The following is a 14,492-nucleotide window of genomic DNA, read 5'->3' as shown; positions in this document are numbered from 1 at the left end:
CTCATGTAAAGACACTCAGTAAAAACGTATTCACAGGACCTGCTGTGAATGGCAAGATACGGTAATTTTATAATAGAAAAACTCTGCTCATGCAGTTCTCTGCACACACCAGACGTCGGAAATCACAGCCACATCACCTTGCTCACACTTCCTATTATACTAGAATATGCAAAAAGCCAAAAAAAAGCAGCTTTTAACATTATATCACAATGTTGAAATGTGGGAAAAAATAAAACACAAAAACCACTGTGTGGATAAAATGGTCTCCGTGACACTGAGCAGAGGGTTATCTTTTTTTTTTTTAACATTATTGCACAGAGATTTCTTATCAAACGTTCTTCAGTTTTTATGTCTCTTCCTAAATGTGAATAAGTGCTATGGATAAAATACAAATGTAGAAAATAACAGCAGCATGATTTGTCAAAGTTAATCCCTATAATTTAGTAAGAAAAAATGGATATAAACAAAATAAGTGCTCTTTCTAAACTGTACTAAATTTTCAAAAATATTGTTTTAATGCAGTGAAGGTCCTGAAAAGCCTATTGAAAGCAATGCTGAGTCCTGTTTTCAAAAGTGTCTTGCTGTTTGGGTTTTCTTGGTGAAGACCAGAATTTCAAGTGAAGTAATCGACGGACTAATTTAAAACAAAACAGCCCTCGGCTTCCCTATTGGCCTGTTAGGGCACCGGCTCCGGGACCCTGACCTGGGAGGCAGCGAGTGGTGGGGGTGCCTGGCCCCCATCTACACGTACACAGGCTGGCAGCCTTCGGTCTGATCCACCAGATCAGAGGTTTCTAAATCTGAGTTCTCAGACTGGGAAGCTTCTGCTCCGGAAGGCTTTGGGCATCGAAAGGGGTAGCCATTGTCATCAAAGAACCGCCGGAAGGTGAATTCGTAAAACGCGTGCTCAGGGTGCTTGTTACTGGGGGAGGTGAGCGTGTCCCAGGCCTTGGCACTACCTTCGCTGGCATCATTCCAAGGGCTTTCTTCATCGACGGGGTCGAAATTCGAGGTGTCCATGGGGTGGCTGATGGTGGGAACGTAGGGGGCTGGCTGCTTCCGGATGTCACCGGAGAAGTCAACAGCGCTGAAGAAGGGGTGGGCCTTCAGATCGTCCGCCCCGTTCCGCCCCAGGCGGTGGTCTGCCGAGCAGCACAGCTTCGTGATGAGGTCCCTGGCCTCGGGGCTCAGCTTCACCTGGGCCGGAATGTGGAGCGTGTTCTCCCAGTTTATCACCTGAGGAAACAGAACCAACGTGTTAGGTTCTCCTCACATCTTGGGCAGTTCTGGGACAGCCTGTGATGATGGGGCTTTCAAACCGGAGAGGAGTTAGAACAGGCACGGAAGCAGCAGTTGTTGCTCTCGGCAGCCATAAAAAGTCAGTGTCATTTCAGTCGATGGCTCACAGCCTGAGGCCAGGATGACCAGTCAAATGCAGACAAAAAGATACTGATTTTCTTCTATCAGAAATACTGTTTAGCCAAAGAATTTTGTGCTTTCCATAAAAATGAAGAGAACGATGGTCTACGAGTTATTTATTTTATTTATTTTTATTTTTTTGAGATGGCGTCTCGCTCTGTCACCCAGGCTGGAGTGCAGTGGTGCGATCTTGGCTCACAGCAACCTCCGCCTCCTGGGTTCAAGGGATTCTCCTGCCTCAGCCTCCTGAGTAGCTGGGACTACAGGCGCCTGCCACCTCGTCCGGCTAGTTTTTTGTATTTTTTAGTAGAGACGGGGTTTCACCGTGTTAGCCAGGATGGTCTCAATCTCCTGACCTCATGATCCGCCTGTCTAGGCCTCCCAAAGTGCTGGGATTACAGGCTTGAGCCACCGCGCCCGGCAGCTATGGATTTCTGTCAAACCATCATGGCACTCATTCAAATACTTACTGTGGTCAAAAAACAGCCAACTGGGGTTTTGAAAAACAAAAAGGGCCGGGCGCGGTGGCTCACGCCTGTAATCCCAGCACTTTGGGAGGCTGAGACGGGCGGATCACGAGGTGAGGAGATCGAGACCATCCTGGCTAACACGGTGAAATCTCGTCTCTACAAAAAAATACAAAAAACTAGCCGGACGAGGTGGCAGCGCCTGTAGTCCCAGCTACTCGGGAGGCTGAGGCAGGAGAATGGCGTGAACCCGGGAGGCGGAGCTTGCAGTGAGCCGAGATCATGCCATGGCACTCCAGCCTGGGTGACAGAGTGAGACTCCATCTCAAAAAAAAAAAAAAAGAAAAACAAAAAGGAAAAAGGAACCTCATAGAGAAGAATAAAGCTGACTGACCCCATGTGACCTTACATGCTCAACTGCACAAACCAGCCATCTGGACATTCAGTAAGTGCACCTGTTGTAGAGACGTGTCTACTGTGAAGACGAAACCTAGGGCACTTCTTTATTGTTTACACTTAGAATCAGGAGGAAACAAGGCCAGCATGACTGGCTACCAGCTGGGGTGATGGGGCAGTGGATAAGGCATGGAAGTTAGTGGGTGTATGGGCGGGAGGCTTGGTTTGAACCTAAGTAGTGTTTTTCATAGAGCTAAAACTGTAGAGCTCCTGGAAGAAAACATAGCATGAAATCTTCATGATGTTGAGTTTGGCAGTGATTTCTTAGACATGCCACCAAAAGCACAGGGAATAAAAGAAAAAGCAAATTGGACTTCATAAAAATTTAAAACTTTTGTGCATCAAAGGACATTACTGATAGTGAAAAGGCAACAAAATGGGAGAACAGATTTCAAAGCATATATTTGAAAAGGGGTTAGTATCCAGAGACTCTACGGAACTCCTACAACTCAACAACAATAACAAAACCAAATAACTTGATTTATAAAGAGTAATGGACGTGAAGAGATATTTCCAAAGATATACAAATGACCAATAAGGACATGAAAATAAACTCAATGTAATCACTAGGGAGATCCAACTCAAAACCACAATGAGATACCACCTTACATCCCCTAGGGTGGCTGCTATTTAAAAAAAACAAAAACAGGAAAATACTTATTGAGGATGTAGGGAAACTGGAACACTCAGCCACTGCTGGTGGGAATGTAAAATGGTGCAGCCACTATGGCAAACGGTTTGGGAGTTCCTTGAAAAGTTCAACACGGAATGACCATATAATCCAGCAATCCCACTTTCTGGTTTATATCCAAAAGAACCGGAAGCAGGGACTCATACGGCGGAATATTATTCCACCTTAAAAAGGAAGCTGCAACGTGGATGAACCGTGAGGACATCACACTAAGTGAAATAAACTAGACACAAAAGGACAAATACTGCATGATTCCACTTGCAAGAAGTCCCGAGGCCAGGCACGTGGCTCACACCTATAATCCCAACACTTTGGGAGGCTGAGGTGGGTGGATCACTTGAGGTCAGGAGTTTGAAACCAGCCTGACCAACATGATAAAACCCATCTCTACCAAAAATACAAAACTTAGCTGGTGGTGTGGCAGGCACCTGTAATCCCAGCTCCTTGGGAGGCTGAGGCGTGAGAACCCGGAAGGCAGAGGTTGCAATGAGCCAAGATCGTGCCACTGTACTGCAGCCTGGGATACAGAGCAAAACTCTGTTTCCAAAAAAAAAAAAAAGTCCTGAGCATAGCCAAACTCACAGAGACAGGAAGCAGAAGACAGGCGAGCAGGCGCTGGAAAGGAGAGTGGGGAGTTTCTGTTTAATAGGTTTTTGGATGATTAAAACACTTGAAAATAGAGGGTGGTGATGGTTGCACAATATTGTAAAGGTACTTAATGTCACTGAATTATACACTAAAAAATAATTAAAATAGTAAATTTTATGTTTTGTATATTTTACCAGAATAAAAAAAATCTGAATGATCATGTGGACAATTCAGTGAGGGCACAGATAATGACAGATTCCAATTTTACTGTTCCTAGAGTGAAACTAAGCCTTACTTTAGGGTTTTTCTATTTTTCTTTTCTTTTTTTTTGAGACAGAGTCTCGCTCTGTCGCCCGGGTTGGAGTGCAGTGACGTGATCTCGGCTCACTGCAACCTCTGCCCCCAGGGTTCAAGTGATTCTCCTGCCTCAGCCTCCCAAGTAGCTGGGATTACAGGTGCCCGCCACCATGCCAGGCTAATTTTTTGTATTTTCAGTAGAGATGGGGTTTCACTATGTTGGCCAGGATGGTCTCGATCTCCTGACCTCATGATCTGCCTGCCTCGGCCTCCCAAAGTGCTGGGATTACAGGCGTGAGCCACCGCGCCCGGCCTTACTAGATGGTTTTTCTAATTAAGGTTATTAATTTAGGCTCCTTGGTGATCATGGCCACTAGAACACGTGAAAACTCCTAGGACGGTGTGTCAGCTGGTATGTCCATTGAAGACTGCAGATTCTTAATTCTAATTCTCAATTCAATCCTTAGTAACTCACTTCAGAAAGCAAATGGCTGCCATTTTAACTTAGTATCAAGTGAATGACAGATTTAACTACTTTGAATATTAGGAATATGCACAACTAGCCTGACCACACAGCTGACAGTCTGCAAACAATGATATCATATCCAAATAAAGAAACTGATTCCTTTAGATATACAGTTGACCCTGGAACAACAGTTTGAGGGTCACTCACACTAGCGTTTTCTTCCACCTCTGCCACCCCTGAGACAGCAAGGCCAATGCCTCCCCTTCCTCAGCCCATTCCACATGAAGAGGACAAAGATGGAGACCTTTATGATGATCCACTTTCAATTATTAAAATAGTAAACCTATTGTCTCTTCTTTACGATTTTTTTTCTTTAGAAAGAGTCTCCCTCTGTCACCCAGGTTGGACTACGGTGGTATGATCGTGGCTCACTGCAACCTCCGCCTCCCAGGTTCAAGCGATTCTCCTGCCTCAGCCTCCGGAGTAGCTGGGATGACACGTGCCCACTACCATGCTGGACTAATTTTTTTTATTTTTAGTAGAGATCGGTTTCACCATGTTGCCCAGGCTGGTCTTGAACTCCTGACCTCAGGTGATCTGCCCACCTTGGCCTTCCAAAGTGGTGGGATTATAGACATGAGCCACTGTGCCCGGCCAGCATTTTCTTTTCTCTAGCTTGCTGTATTTTAAGAATACAGGATCTAATACATATAACATACAAAATATGTGTTCATTGACTCTTTATGTTACTAGTAAGGCTTCCAGTCAACAAACTATTAGTAAAGTTTTTGGGGAGTCGAAAGTTCTATGCTGATTTTTGACTGTGCAGGGGGGTTGGCACCCCAACCCCTCCACTACTGAGGGGTCAACCATAGTTCCTGGAGTTCTGTGTGTTCTCTGCAGGGCAGGTGTGGGGCAGGGAGACAGTGGGTCTGCAGCACACCTTTGCTGACCCTCACTGTTCTTGCCTGGAAATAACAAGGGGGCAGATGGCCAAGGGTTTAACAGAATTTCAGATATTAAAATGGGCCCAATTCCATGGCTTTGCTTAACAAAATAGAAAATTTTAAAATAGATAATAATTTAAAAGGTAATGATATTACTTTCAAAAATCCCATCATATACAACCGCCATTCCTACCCTACTCAGAATAAGAGGGCGAATGCTGACCAAAGATTCATGGGGACATGAGAAAATCAGATGTCTGCAGCAAGCAGGCACGTGGTTCCTCTCACATTACCTTTAGCTGGGTTTCTGTGGGAGTCGGTGCCAAAAAGGGTGGCTGTCCCACCAGCATCTCGAAGAGAATCACTCCAACACTCCACCAGTCACAGAGCTGAGTGTACCCTGCAAGACAAAGTTCACTCAGTCCCTACGCAGGCACGAATTCTCCTCCAAGGCGAGTTTCAGAAGATGGACCTTTGTAAGTACCTGGATGCTAATGGGTGGGGGCGGCAGCCGTGGTCGCTTAGGTTTTTGTATTTTTAATCATTGTAATAGGAAAATACTTTTTAATTTAAAAAGATTATTTTTAGTGTTCGCAACTAGTTACTAGCCAGAATTTTATGTTCTTAAAGGTCACAGACAGAGGCACCAATTAAAATAACGGAAACTGAAAACCATAAAGTGCTGTAACCCGTGAACAGTCAGGTGAGGGTCCGGGCAGCTTGCTGGGGGGCTTCTACAACCGTTTTGGATGAAGCTGAAGAATATGGAGATGAGGAGGGCACGGGCAAAACCCACCGGACAATTCACTGTAAGCCGAACGCTCCTTGTGTGAGGCCCCCATGGAGCTGGGCCTTCCTCACAGGCTCCCAGCCGTGCCGGGTCAGGGCTGGCCTCTGGGAGGCTGTAGGCTGAGCCTGTTTACCTTTCGTTTTCTCCCACTTTTCCTTCAGGGCCTCACGGCCCATCAAGCCAGGCTCCTCTTGATGTCACCTAATCCTTGCTAAGTATAAACTGGGATGTTAAGAGGTCAGCCCAGGGGTGCCTGCAGCTGCATGTGCCAGGGTGGCCCCCTCAGGCCCCTCTGTTATCTCTCCGTCCCACCTCTTCCTGCCCAGGTTTGGCACCAGAGGCTGCAGAAAAACCCCAAGCAACGGTTCTGTGGGAATACTGCGCGTGGCAGAGGGAAGCAGAAGCAGACCTTCACTGGGCACCAAGGTTACTCACAACCTCTCAAGGTCGTCATTGCTATGTCTGTGGTCTGAGTAGTTAAGTAACTTGTGCTGGATTACCACAGCTAGCAAAGAAAACCCAGACTTGAACTGGGTCTGGCTGGCTCCAAAGACTTTAAACAACGTGTGGCAGCAGGGGCTGCCTGTCTCTGGATTAATTACACAGAATCAGATGAACACCCACCGTCACTGTGGACCATGCAGGATCACTGAAGGAATCCTCGTCTACTGAACCAGATGTTGTATCTGATAGAATGGAGCATCCACCCAGGAGGCAAATTTTATGAGCACTGGTCATTTGACATAACTGGCACCTGCCACTTTTGCTATGGTCTGGCAGGGAGAATGAGAGAGAAAGGACCTTCCAATGCTGTCACATAAGCACCAGCTACACATGGCACAACTCAGCCAGGAGCCTGGGACAGAAGTGAAAGCTAGAGCCCGGAAATGTGTGGTCTGGGCAGACTGAGCAGAGGTCCCGTGGCCCTCAGAGTGGTTTCCATCATTTGACTGTGAAAATGAGGCCTGGAGTCATTCCCTTGGGTCTAGGTAGAGACTGAGGGCCAGGAGACACTGTCTAATGGTGCATGTCTTCCAATCCCCTGAAGCAAGAGCATTTCCAAGGCAGAAGGGAGGCCTGTTATGTTGTGGAAATAAGTAGTTTTCAGGCTTCCATGAGGAACAAAATATGACTGGAAGCATCAGGTCCTTGGAAAGCTAGAGCTAAGGAGACTCAGCTCACAGGTCTGAAGAGACGGAGACCTCCCGCGGGGCAGCTGGCTGTGGCACACGTACCTTTGCGAAGGAGAACCTCGGGTGCGATGTAGTTTGGAGTCCCCACCAGTGAATGTGCCAGGCACCTCTGGTGCTGCTTCCGCGCCCTCTGCTCCAGGGTCTTCAGCCTGTCCCCACACCGACAGTTAGACACATCGTCCCAGAGGTCGCTGGGCTCCATGCTGTCCTGCCTGACATGGCTCCCTTCACCCAGGAATCAGGGGGTGGTGAAAGAAGAGAACAAAATATAAAGTGAATTTTCACTCTTCAACAACTCAACGTATCCACAGCTTAAAACAGCAAAGTCATTCCAGTCAGCTCCTGCCATATCAGGACAGAGAATCCCCGCCGCGCTGCTCCATACGGGCAGTCTGCTGTCTGTAGCTCAGAGACACACGTGGTGAGGTTGGCGCTAGCACCAAGGTGCAAACAACAGTGAAGACTCATAGGAAACCACGCGCCGTGCTGAGCTGGCAGGAAGGCACTGAGGCAGGAGAGGCTGGAAGAATGGCGGGGACAGCACCCCTAGCACTTAGGCCATAATCAAAAGGTAACATCTGCCTGACACGTTTGAAGATGAGCATGGAAAACTTAGGAGGATTTAAACAACATGAACAAAGGTTACTTCAATGCCAGAAAATGAGAATGAATTACATGATTTAGAGTTAGTTTTGAGTTAGAGAAACAAGACTAAGTGATGATATTAAAATAACTATTTCAAGAATCTGAGCCATGAAGAAGATAACAACCAGCTGTTTTTGGCTTTTCCAAATGGCAGAACGATAGGAAATGGAGTTAAATGATACACTACGCAGATTCAGGTTGGCTATAAGAGAGGACTTCTTGGGAGGCTGTGACTCTTTTTTTATTTATTTATTTATTTATTTTTGAGACAGAGTTTCACTCTTGTTGCCCAGGTTGGAGCGCAATGGTGCAATCTTGGCTCACTGTAACCTCCGCCTCCCAGGTTCAAGTCATTCTCCTGCCTCAGCCTCCCGAGTAGCTGGGATTACAGGCATGCATCACCACGCCCAGCTAATTTTATTTTTAGTAGAGACAGGGTTTCTCCATGTCGGTCAGGCTGGTCTTGAACTCCTGACTTCAGGTGATCTACCCGCCTTAGCCTCCCAAAGTGCTGGGATTACAGGCATGAGCCACTACGCCTGGCCGAGATCTTTTATTTTTTAAGGCTTGCTTTAATGATGCAGGTGATGGTTCCCCACAAAGGCCCTGTGACACCTTGTAGCCTATTGTCTTAAAGATATGGTAGGCCAGGTGCGGTGGCTCACTGCACCTGTAATCCCAGCACTTTGGGAGGCTGAGGCAGGCGGATCACCTGAGGTCGGGAGTTTGAGAACAGCCTGACAAAAATGGAGAAACCCTGTCTCTACTAAAAATACAAAATTAGCCAGAGGTGGTTTTGTATTACAGTACGTGACTGTAATCCCAGCTACTCAGGAGGCTGGAGACAGGAGAACCACTTGAACCCGGGGGGCGGAGGTTGTGGTGAGCCGAGATCATGCCATTGCACTCCAGCCTGGGCAACAAGAGCAGAACTCTGTCTCAGAAAAAAAAAAAGTAAACCTGAAATCCACTAACTTAAAAAAAAAAATTCATATATCATACTATTCCTTTTGGAAGGGAAGGCTGTCACACCAGTTTATAAAAGAATGGAGTGACAGATAATTTCGAAATGATTAGGAGCCACTAGGATGGGATACTGAGTTGCTTGCCATGGGGTGAGTGACATCTACACATAGAAAATGCCTGCGGCACACTTAAGACAATACCTTTCTGGTAATATTTGGAATTGTGAGTCCACCTGAACCCAGTGCAGAGGCCGAAATCTGTGAGTTTAATGTGACCATCCAGATCTATCAAAATGTTATCAGGCTTGATGTCTCGGTGGATGAAGCCCATCTTGTGGACACTCTCAATGGCCAAAGTCAGCTCTGCGATGTAGAACCGGGCCAGGTGCTCGGGGAAGACCTCCATCCGAATCAGCAGGCTCATCATGTCCCCACCAGGGATGTAATCCATCACAAAGTACAGGCTGTCTTTGTCTTGGAAGGAGTAGTAGAGTTTGACCACCCACTCATTGTCTGCCTCGGCCAGGATGTCCCTCTCGGCCTTGACGTGGGCCACCTGATTCCGGTTCAGGACATCCTTTTTCCTGAGGGTCTTCATGGCGTACAAGGCGTGAGTGTCCACCTTACAAGCCAGGCACACTTCTCCAAAGGCACCGATGCCCAGGGTTTTGATTTTGACAAACATAGACTTGTCCATCTTGGCCCTCTTAAGCCTGTTGTAATTAGACTCTTTCTGGTAGAGGATCTTCCGCATCTGTTCCTGCTCAGCTTCACAGAGTCCAGCCTGTGTAGACAGAAAGGAAGGAGGAAGAATCACATTCGAGAAGTCCCATGGTAACATATGACTGGGATGGGGATGCCCTGGCACCTAACTCACTTTACAGAAAGGAGAACAGAGAAGAACGGGTCTCATATACTACAAAGCAAGGTAACAACTGGTTTTGTTTTGTTTTGTTTTTGAGACAGAGTCTTGCTCTGTCACCTAGGCTGGAGTACAGTGGCACAATCTCAGCTCACTGCAGCCTCCGCCTTCCGAGTAGCTGGGACTACCGCGCCCACCATCACGCCTTGCTAATTTTTCTATTTTTAGTAGAGACAGGGTTTCATCATGTTGGCCAGGCTGGTCTTGAACTCCTGACCTCAGGTGATCTGCCCGCCTCAGCCTCCCAAAGTGCGGGGATTACAAGTGTGAGCCACTGTGCCTGGCCAGTTTTGTTTTTTTACATCCATATATAGACATGAATTTGGAATGAAATATTAAGACAGGCCAGGTGCGGTGGCTCAAGCCTGTAATCCCAGCACTTTGGGAGGCCGAGACGGGCGGATCACGAGGTCAGGAGATCGAGACCATCCTGGCTTAACACGGTGAAAGCCCGTCTCTACTAAAAAATACAAAAAACTAGCTGGGTGAGGTGACGGGCGCCTGTAGTCCCAGCTACTTGGGAGGCTGAGGCAGGAGAATGGCGTAGACCCGGGAGGCGGAGGTTGTAGTGAACTGAGATCCGGCCACTGCACTCCAGCCTGGGCGACAGAGCAAGACTCTGTCTCAAAAAAAAAAAGTTTAGACAAAAAAGAGGTCCTTTCTCTAGGAGACTTTTGGCTCTAAAAACTAAGGGAAACTTCTATTAACAAAAATCTGTGGGAAAGGGGACCATAGCAGTCCTAGAACTCCAAGAGCTATCTCATCTTTCAGTAACTTAGGGAAAATGGAAAAGCAGGAAGAAAAGTCAATGATCAGCATACAAAAATCAGTAGCACACATTAGACAGACCTGTATATGGTGAGAGACAGGGTCTAGTTTCATTCTTCTGCATGTGGATATCTGGATTTCTGTACACCAATAACGAATACCATTTACAACAGCTACAAAAAAAACCTAGAAGCAAACTTAACCAAAAGTGAAAGAGCTCTACAAAGAAAACTACGAAACACTGATGAAAGAAACTGAGGACACAGACAAATGAAAAAAGATCCCATGTTCACCGACAGAAAGATTTAATATTGTTAAAATGACCATACTACCCAAAGCAATCTACCAATTAAATGCAATCCCTATCAAAATACCAATGACATTTTTCACATTAATAGAAAAAACAACACTAAAATTCATAGGGAGCCCAAACAGTCAAAACGATCCTGGGCAAAAAGAACAAAGTTGTTACCCAACTTCAAAATATATTACAAGCCTAGAGTAACCGACATGGTACTGGTATAAAAACACACACACAGAACAATGGAATAGAATAGAGAACCCAGAAATAAGTCCATGTATTTACAGCCATCTGATTTTTGACAAAGGTGCCAAGAATGTACATGGAAGAAAAGACATGCTGGGAAAACTAGACATCCATATGCGGAAGAATGAAACTAGACCCCAATCTCTCACCACATAGGAAAGTCAACTTAAAACAGATTAAAGACCTAGAAACAAGACCAGAGGCTACGAAAATATACTCTAGGACAGTGGTTTGAGCAAAGATTTTTATGGATAAAATCTCAAAAGCACAGGCAAAAAACCTCAAAATAGACAAATGGGACTATATTAAGCTAAAAAGCTTCTGCATAGCAAAGGAAACAATAGAGTAAAGAGGGTACCTGTGTCGAACAGGAGAAAATATTCACAAACTATTCAACTGACAAAAGACTATTATTCAGAATATACAAGGAACTCAAACAACTCAAGAGCAAAAAAAAAAAAAAAAAAAATCAAATAATCCCATTACAAAGTGAGACAAAAGGCCGGGCGCGGTGGCTCATGCTTGTAATCCCAGCACTTTGGGAGGCTGAGGTGTGCGGATTACTTGAGATCAGGAGTTTGAAACCAGCCTGACGAACATGGTGAAACCCCGTTTCTACTGAACATACAAAAATCAGCTGAGTGTGATTTCGCACCCCTGTAGTCCCAGCTCTCAGGAGGCTGAGGCAGGAGAATAGCTTGAACCCAGAAGGCAGAGGTTGCAGTGAGCCGAGATTTCATCACTGCACTCCAGCCTGGCTGATAGAGCGAGACTCCGTCTAAATAAATAAATAAATAAAAAGGTCGGGCGATGTGGCTCACGCCTGTAATCCCAGCACTTTGGGAGGCCAAGGCAGGTGGATCATCTGAGGTCGGGAGTCTGAGACCAGCCTGACCAACATGGTGAAACCCTGCCTCCACTAAGAATACAAAATTAGCTGGACATGGTGACTCAGTGCTTGTAATCCCAGCTGCTCGGGAGGCTGAGGCAGGAGAATCACTGGAACCCGGGAGGCGGAGGTTGTGGTGAGACGAGATCGCACCATTGCACTCCAGCCTGGGCAACAAAAGTGAAACTCTGTCTCAAAAAATAAATAAATAAACTAATTAAAAAAAAAAAAAAAAAAGGTGAGCTAATGACCTGAATAGACACTTGTCAAAGGAAGACACACAGATGGGTAAGAGGTGCATGGAAGGATTCTCCATTAACCATCAGGGAAATGCAAGTCAAAACCACAGTGAAATATAATCTCTTCCCAGTTAGAACAACTATTATCAAAAAGAAAAAAAAAAGAAACTAAAAATAGAACTACCATATAATCTACCAATTCCACTATTGGGTATTTATCTAAAGTAAAGGAAATCAGTATATCAAAGGGATACCTGCACCCCATGTTTACTGCAGCACTCTGCACAATAGCAAAACTATGGAATCAACTTAAGTGTCCATCAACTGATGAATGGATAAAGAAAATGTGGTCTGTGTACACCATGGGATACTATTCAGCCATAAAAAAAGAATGAAATCCTGTCATTTGGAGCAACATGAATGGAACTAGAGGTCATCATGTTAAGTGAAATAAGCCAGGAACAGAAAGTTCAGTACACACGTTGTTACTGATATGTGGGAGCTAAAAGAATTAATCTCATAGAGGCAGAGAGTAGAATGATAGTTAGCAGAGGTGGGAAAGGGTGTGTGTGTGTGTTGAGGGGAGATGAGAGGTTAATTGATGGAAACATACAGCTGGACAGAAGGAACAAACTCTAGGGTGACTACAGTTAGTAGAAATGTATTCTATATTTCAAAATAGCTAGAAGACAGGACTTGAAATATTTCCAACACAGAAATGATAAATACACTGGGCATACCTTGACTTGATCACTACATATCCTATGCATGTAACAAAATATCACATGTACCCCACAAATACACAAATACTATGTACAAATAAAAAATGAACTGCTGGGCGTGGTGGCTCACGCCTGTAATTCCAGCACTTTGGGAGGCCGAGGCGGGCAGATCACCTGAGGTCACGAGTTTGAGACCAGCCTAACCAACATGGTGAAACCCCATCTCTACTAAAAACACAAAAAAATAGCTGGATGTGGTGGTGGGCACCTGCAATCCCAACTACTTGGGAGGCTGAGGCAGGAGAATTGCTTGAACCCAGGAGGCGGAGGTTGCAGTGAGCCAAGATCGCGCCATTGCACTCCAGCCTGGGCGATAGAGCAAGGCTCAGTCTCAAAAATAAATAAATAAAAATAAATAAATAAATAAGCACATATAAATGAAAGGCAAATATTTAAAAAGTCAATGAATACGGGACACTGGAAAGAACACAAATCTGGTTTCTACGCTTTGGAATTACTGGCTTTGTATGATTTAAATGTTACATTTTAATTTAAATAATTTCACCAATAATTACCTTCTTCAGCACTTTAGTGTCAACCAAGATATACTTAAATCATTAGTTACTAATTAAACACTTAAAAAGAATAAATGGAATCCCTACTATATTTTTCTTCCAAAATCCCACAATATCAATTTACAAAACCTTAAACTTTGTTTCTACTCATTCAAAATGTTCCATTATTAATCCATGATGAATTTTGTTAAGTGAGTACATACCCTAAAACTCAATTTGCTAATTTACCTACAATGTAAATTGTAGATTGTCTACATTACGCTGGCTACATTATGCACAGCTATCTCTGATTCTTCAGACGAGTCAAGGGGAAAAGAGAAAGGGAGGTCACACGATTTGCAGCTTCTCCAAGTTGTTGGCCCCAGAACCAGACTGTCGCCCGTTAGCCGTGTTGACGACAAGGGGTATACAGTCGAAACACAAAAGGGATTGTGCGTGCTTCCTACGACCAGTAGAGGGAAGAGCCGGGAACAAACAGGAAAAACAAAGTGGGAAATTACTTTGGCCATTTCTTGCTCCAGCTGCAGCCTCCGGTTAACCTTCTGCTGGTAGGTTTTGATGACATTCTCCACGTGCTGCTCCATGAAGAACTTAAAGGCGTATGGCGAGTAGCTCTTGATGCGTGACTCTCTCTTCTCCTCGTCTCTGCTGTTTTTGCGGACGGGAACGGGAGAAGTCTGGATCTGCTTTTTGTCCTTCCCGCCTTTGTCCCCCTTGGCGCTTTTGCGGCTCTTCTCACCGCCCTCGGACTCGCTGGGGCCCGCACGGAGGCTCTGCTCCACGCCCGCGCACAGGCCGTCCAGGCCGTACTGCTCGGACTTGCTGCGCAGCAGCAGGTGCTTCGGGTAGGGCGGAGGCGGGCACCTCCGGTCTGGGCCTCCGTACTCCACGTCCAGCGGGTAGGCG

The 14,492-nt window shown here is 45.6% G+C and overlaps 1 protein-coding gene across 1 annotated transcript in view; it reads right to left on the bottom strand.

Moving 5' to 3' along the window:
• Positions 1-304: 304 nt before the first annotated feature.
• The window catches only part of LATS2 (large tumor suppressor kinase 2), a 99,580-nt gene continuing 85,392 nt past the window's right edge, over positions 305-14,492 (bottom strand). The window contains exons 5-9 of the mRNA XM_011951345.1: positions 14,087-14,492; positions 9,126-9,708; positions 7,357-7,539; positions 5,625-5,731; positions 305-1,236 (exon numbers count right to left, since the gene is read on the bottom strand). Coding sequence (XP_011806735.1) covers positions 742-1,236; positions 5,625-5,731; positions 7,357-7,539; positions 9,126-9,708; positions 14,087-14,492 — 1,774 coding nt within the window. The 3' untranslated portion in view covers positions 305-741. The remainder of the gene's footprint in view (positions 1,237-5,624; positions 5,732-7,356; positions 7,540-9,125; positions 9,709-14,086) is intronic.

This window comes from Colobus angolensis, unplaced genomic scaffold (assembly GCF_000951035.1).
Source record: "Colobus angolensis palliatus isolate OR3802 unplaced genomic scaffold, Cang.pa_1.0 Scaffold318, whole genome shotgun sequence".
NCBI lineage: Eukaryota > Metazoa > Chordata > Mammalia > Primates > Cercopithecidae > Colobus > Colobus angolensis.
Note: the sequence above shows the minus strand (reverse complement) of the source record. Positions and strands in the feature narration are given on the sequence as shown.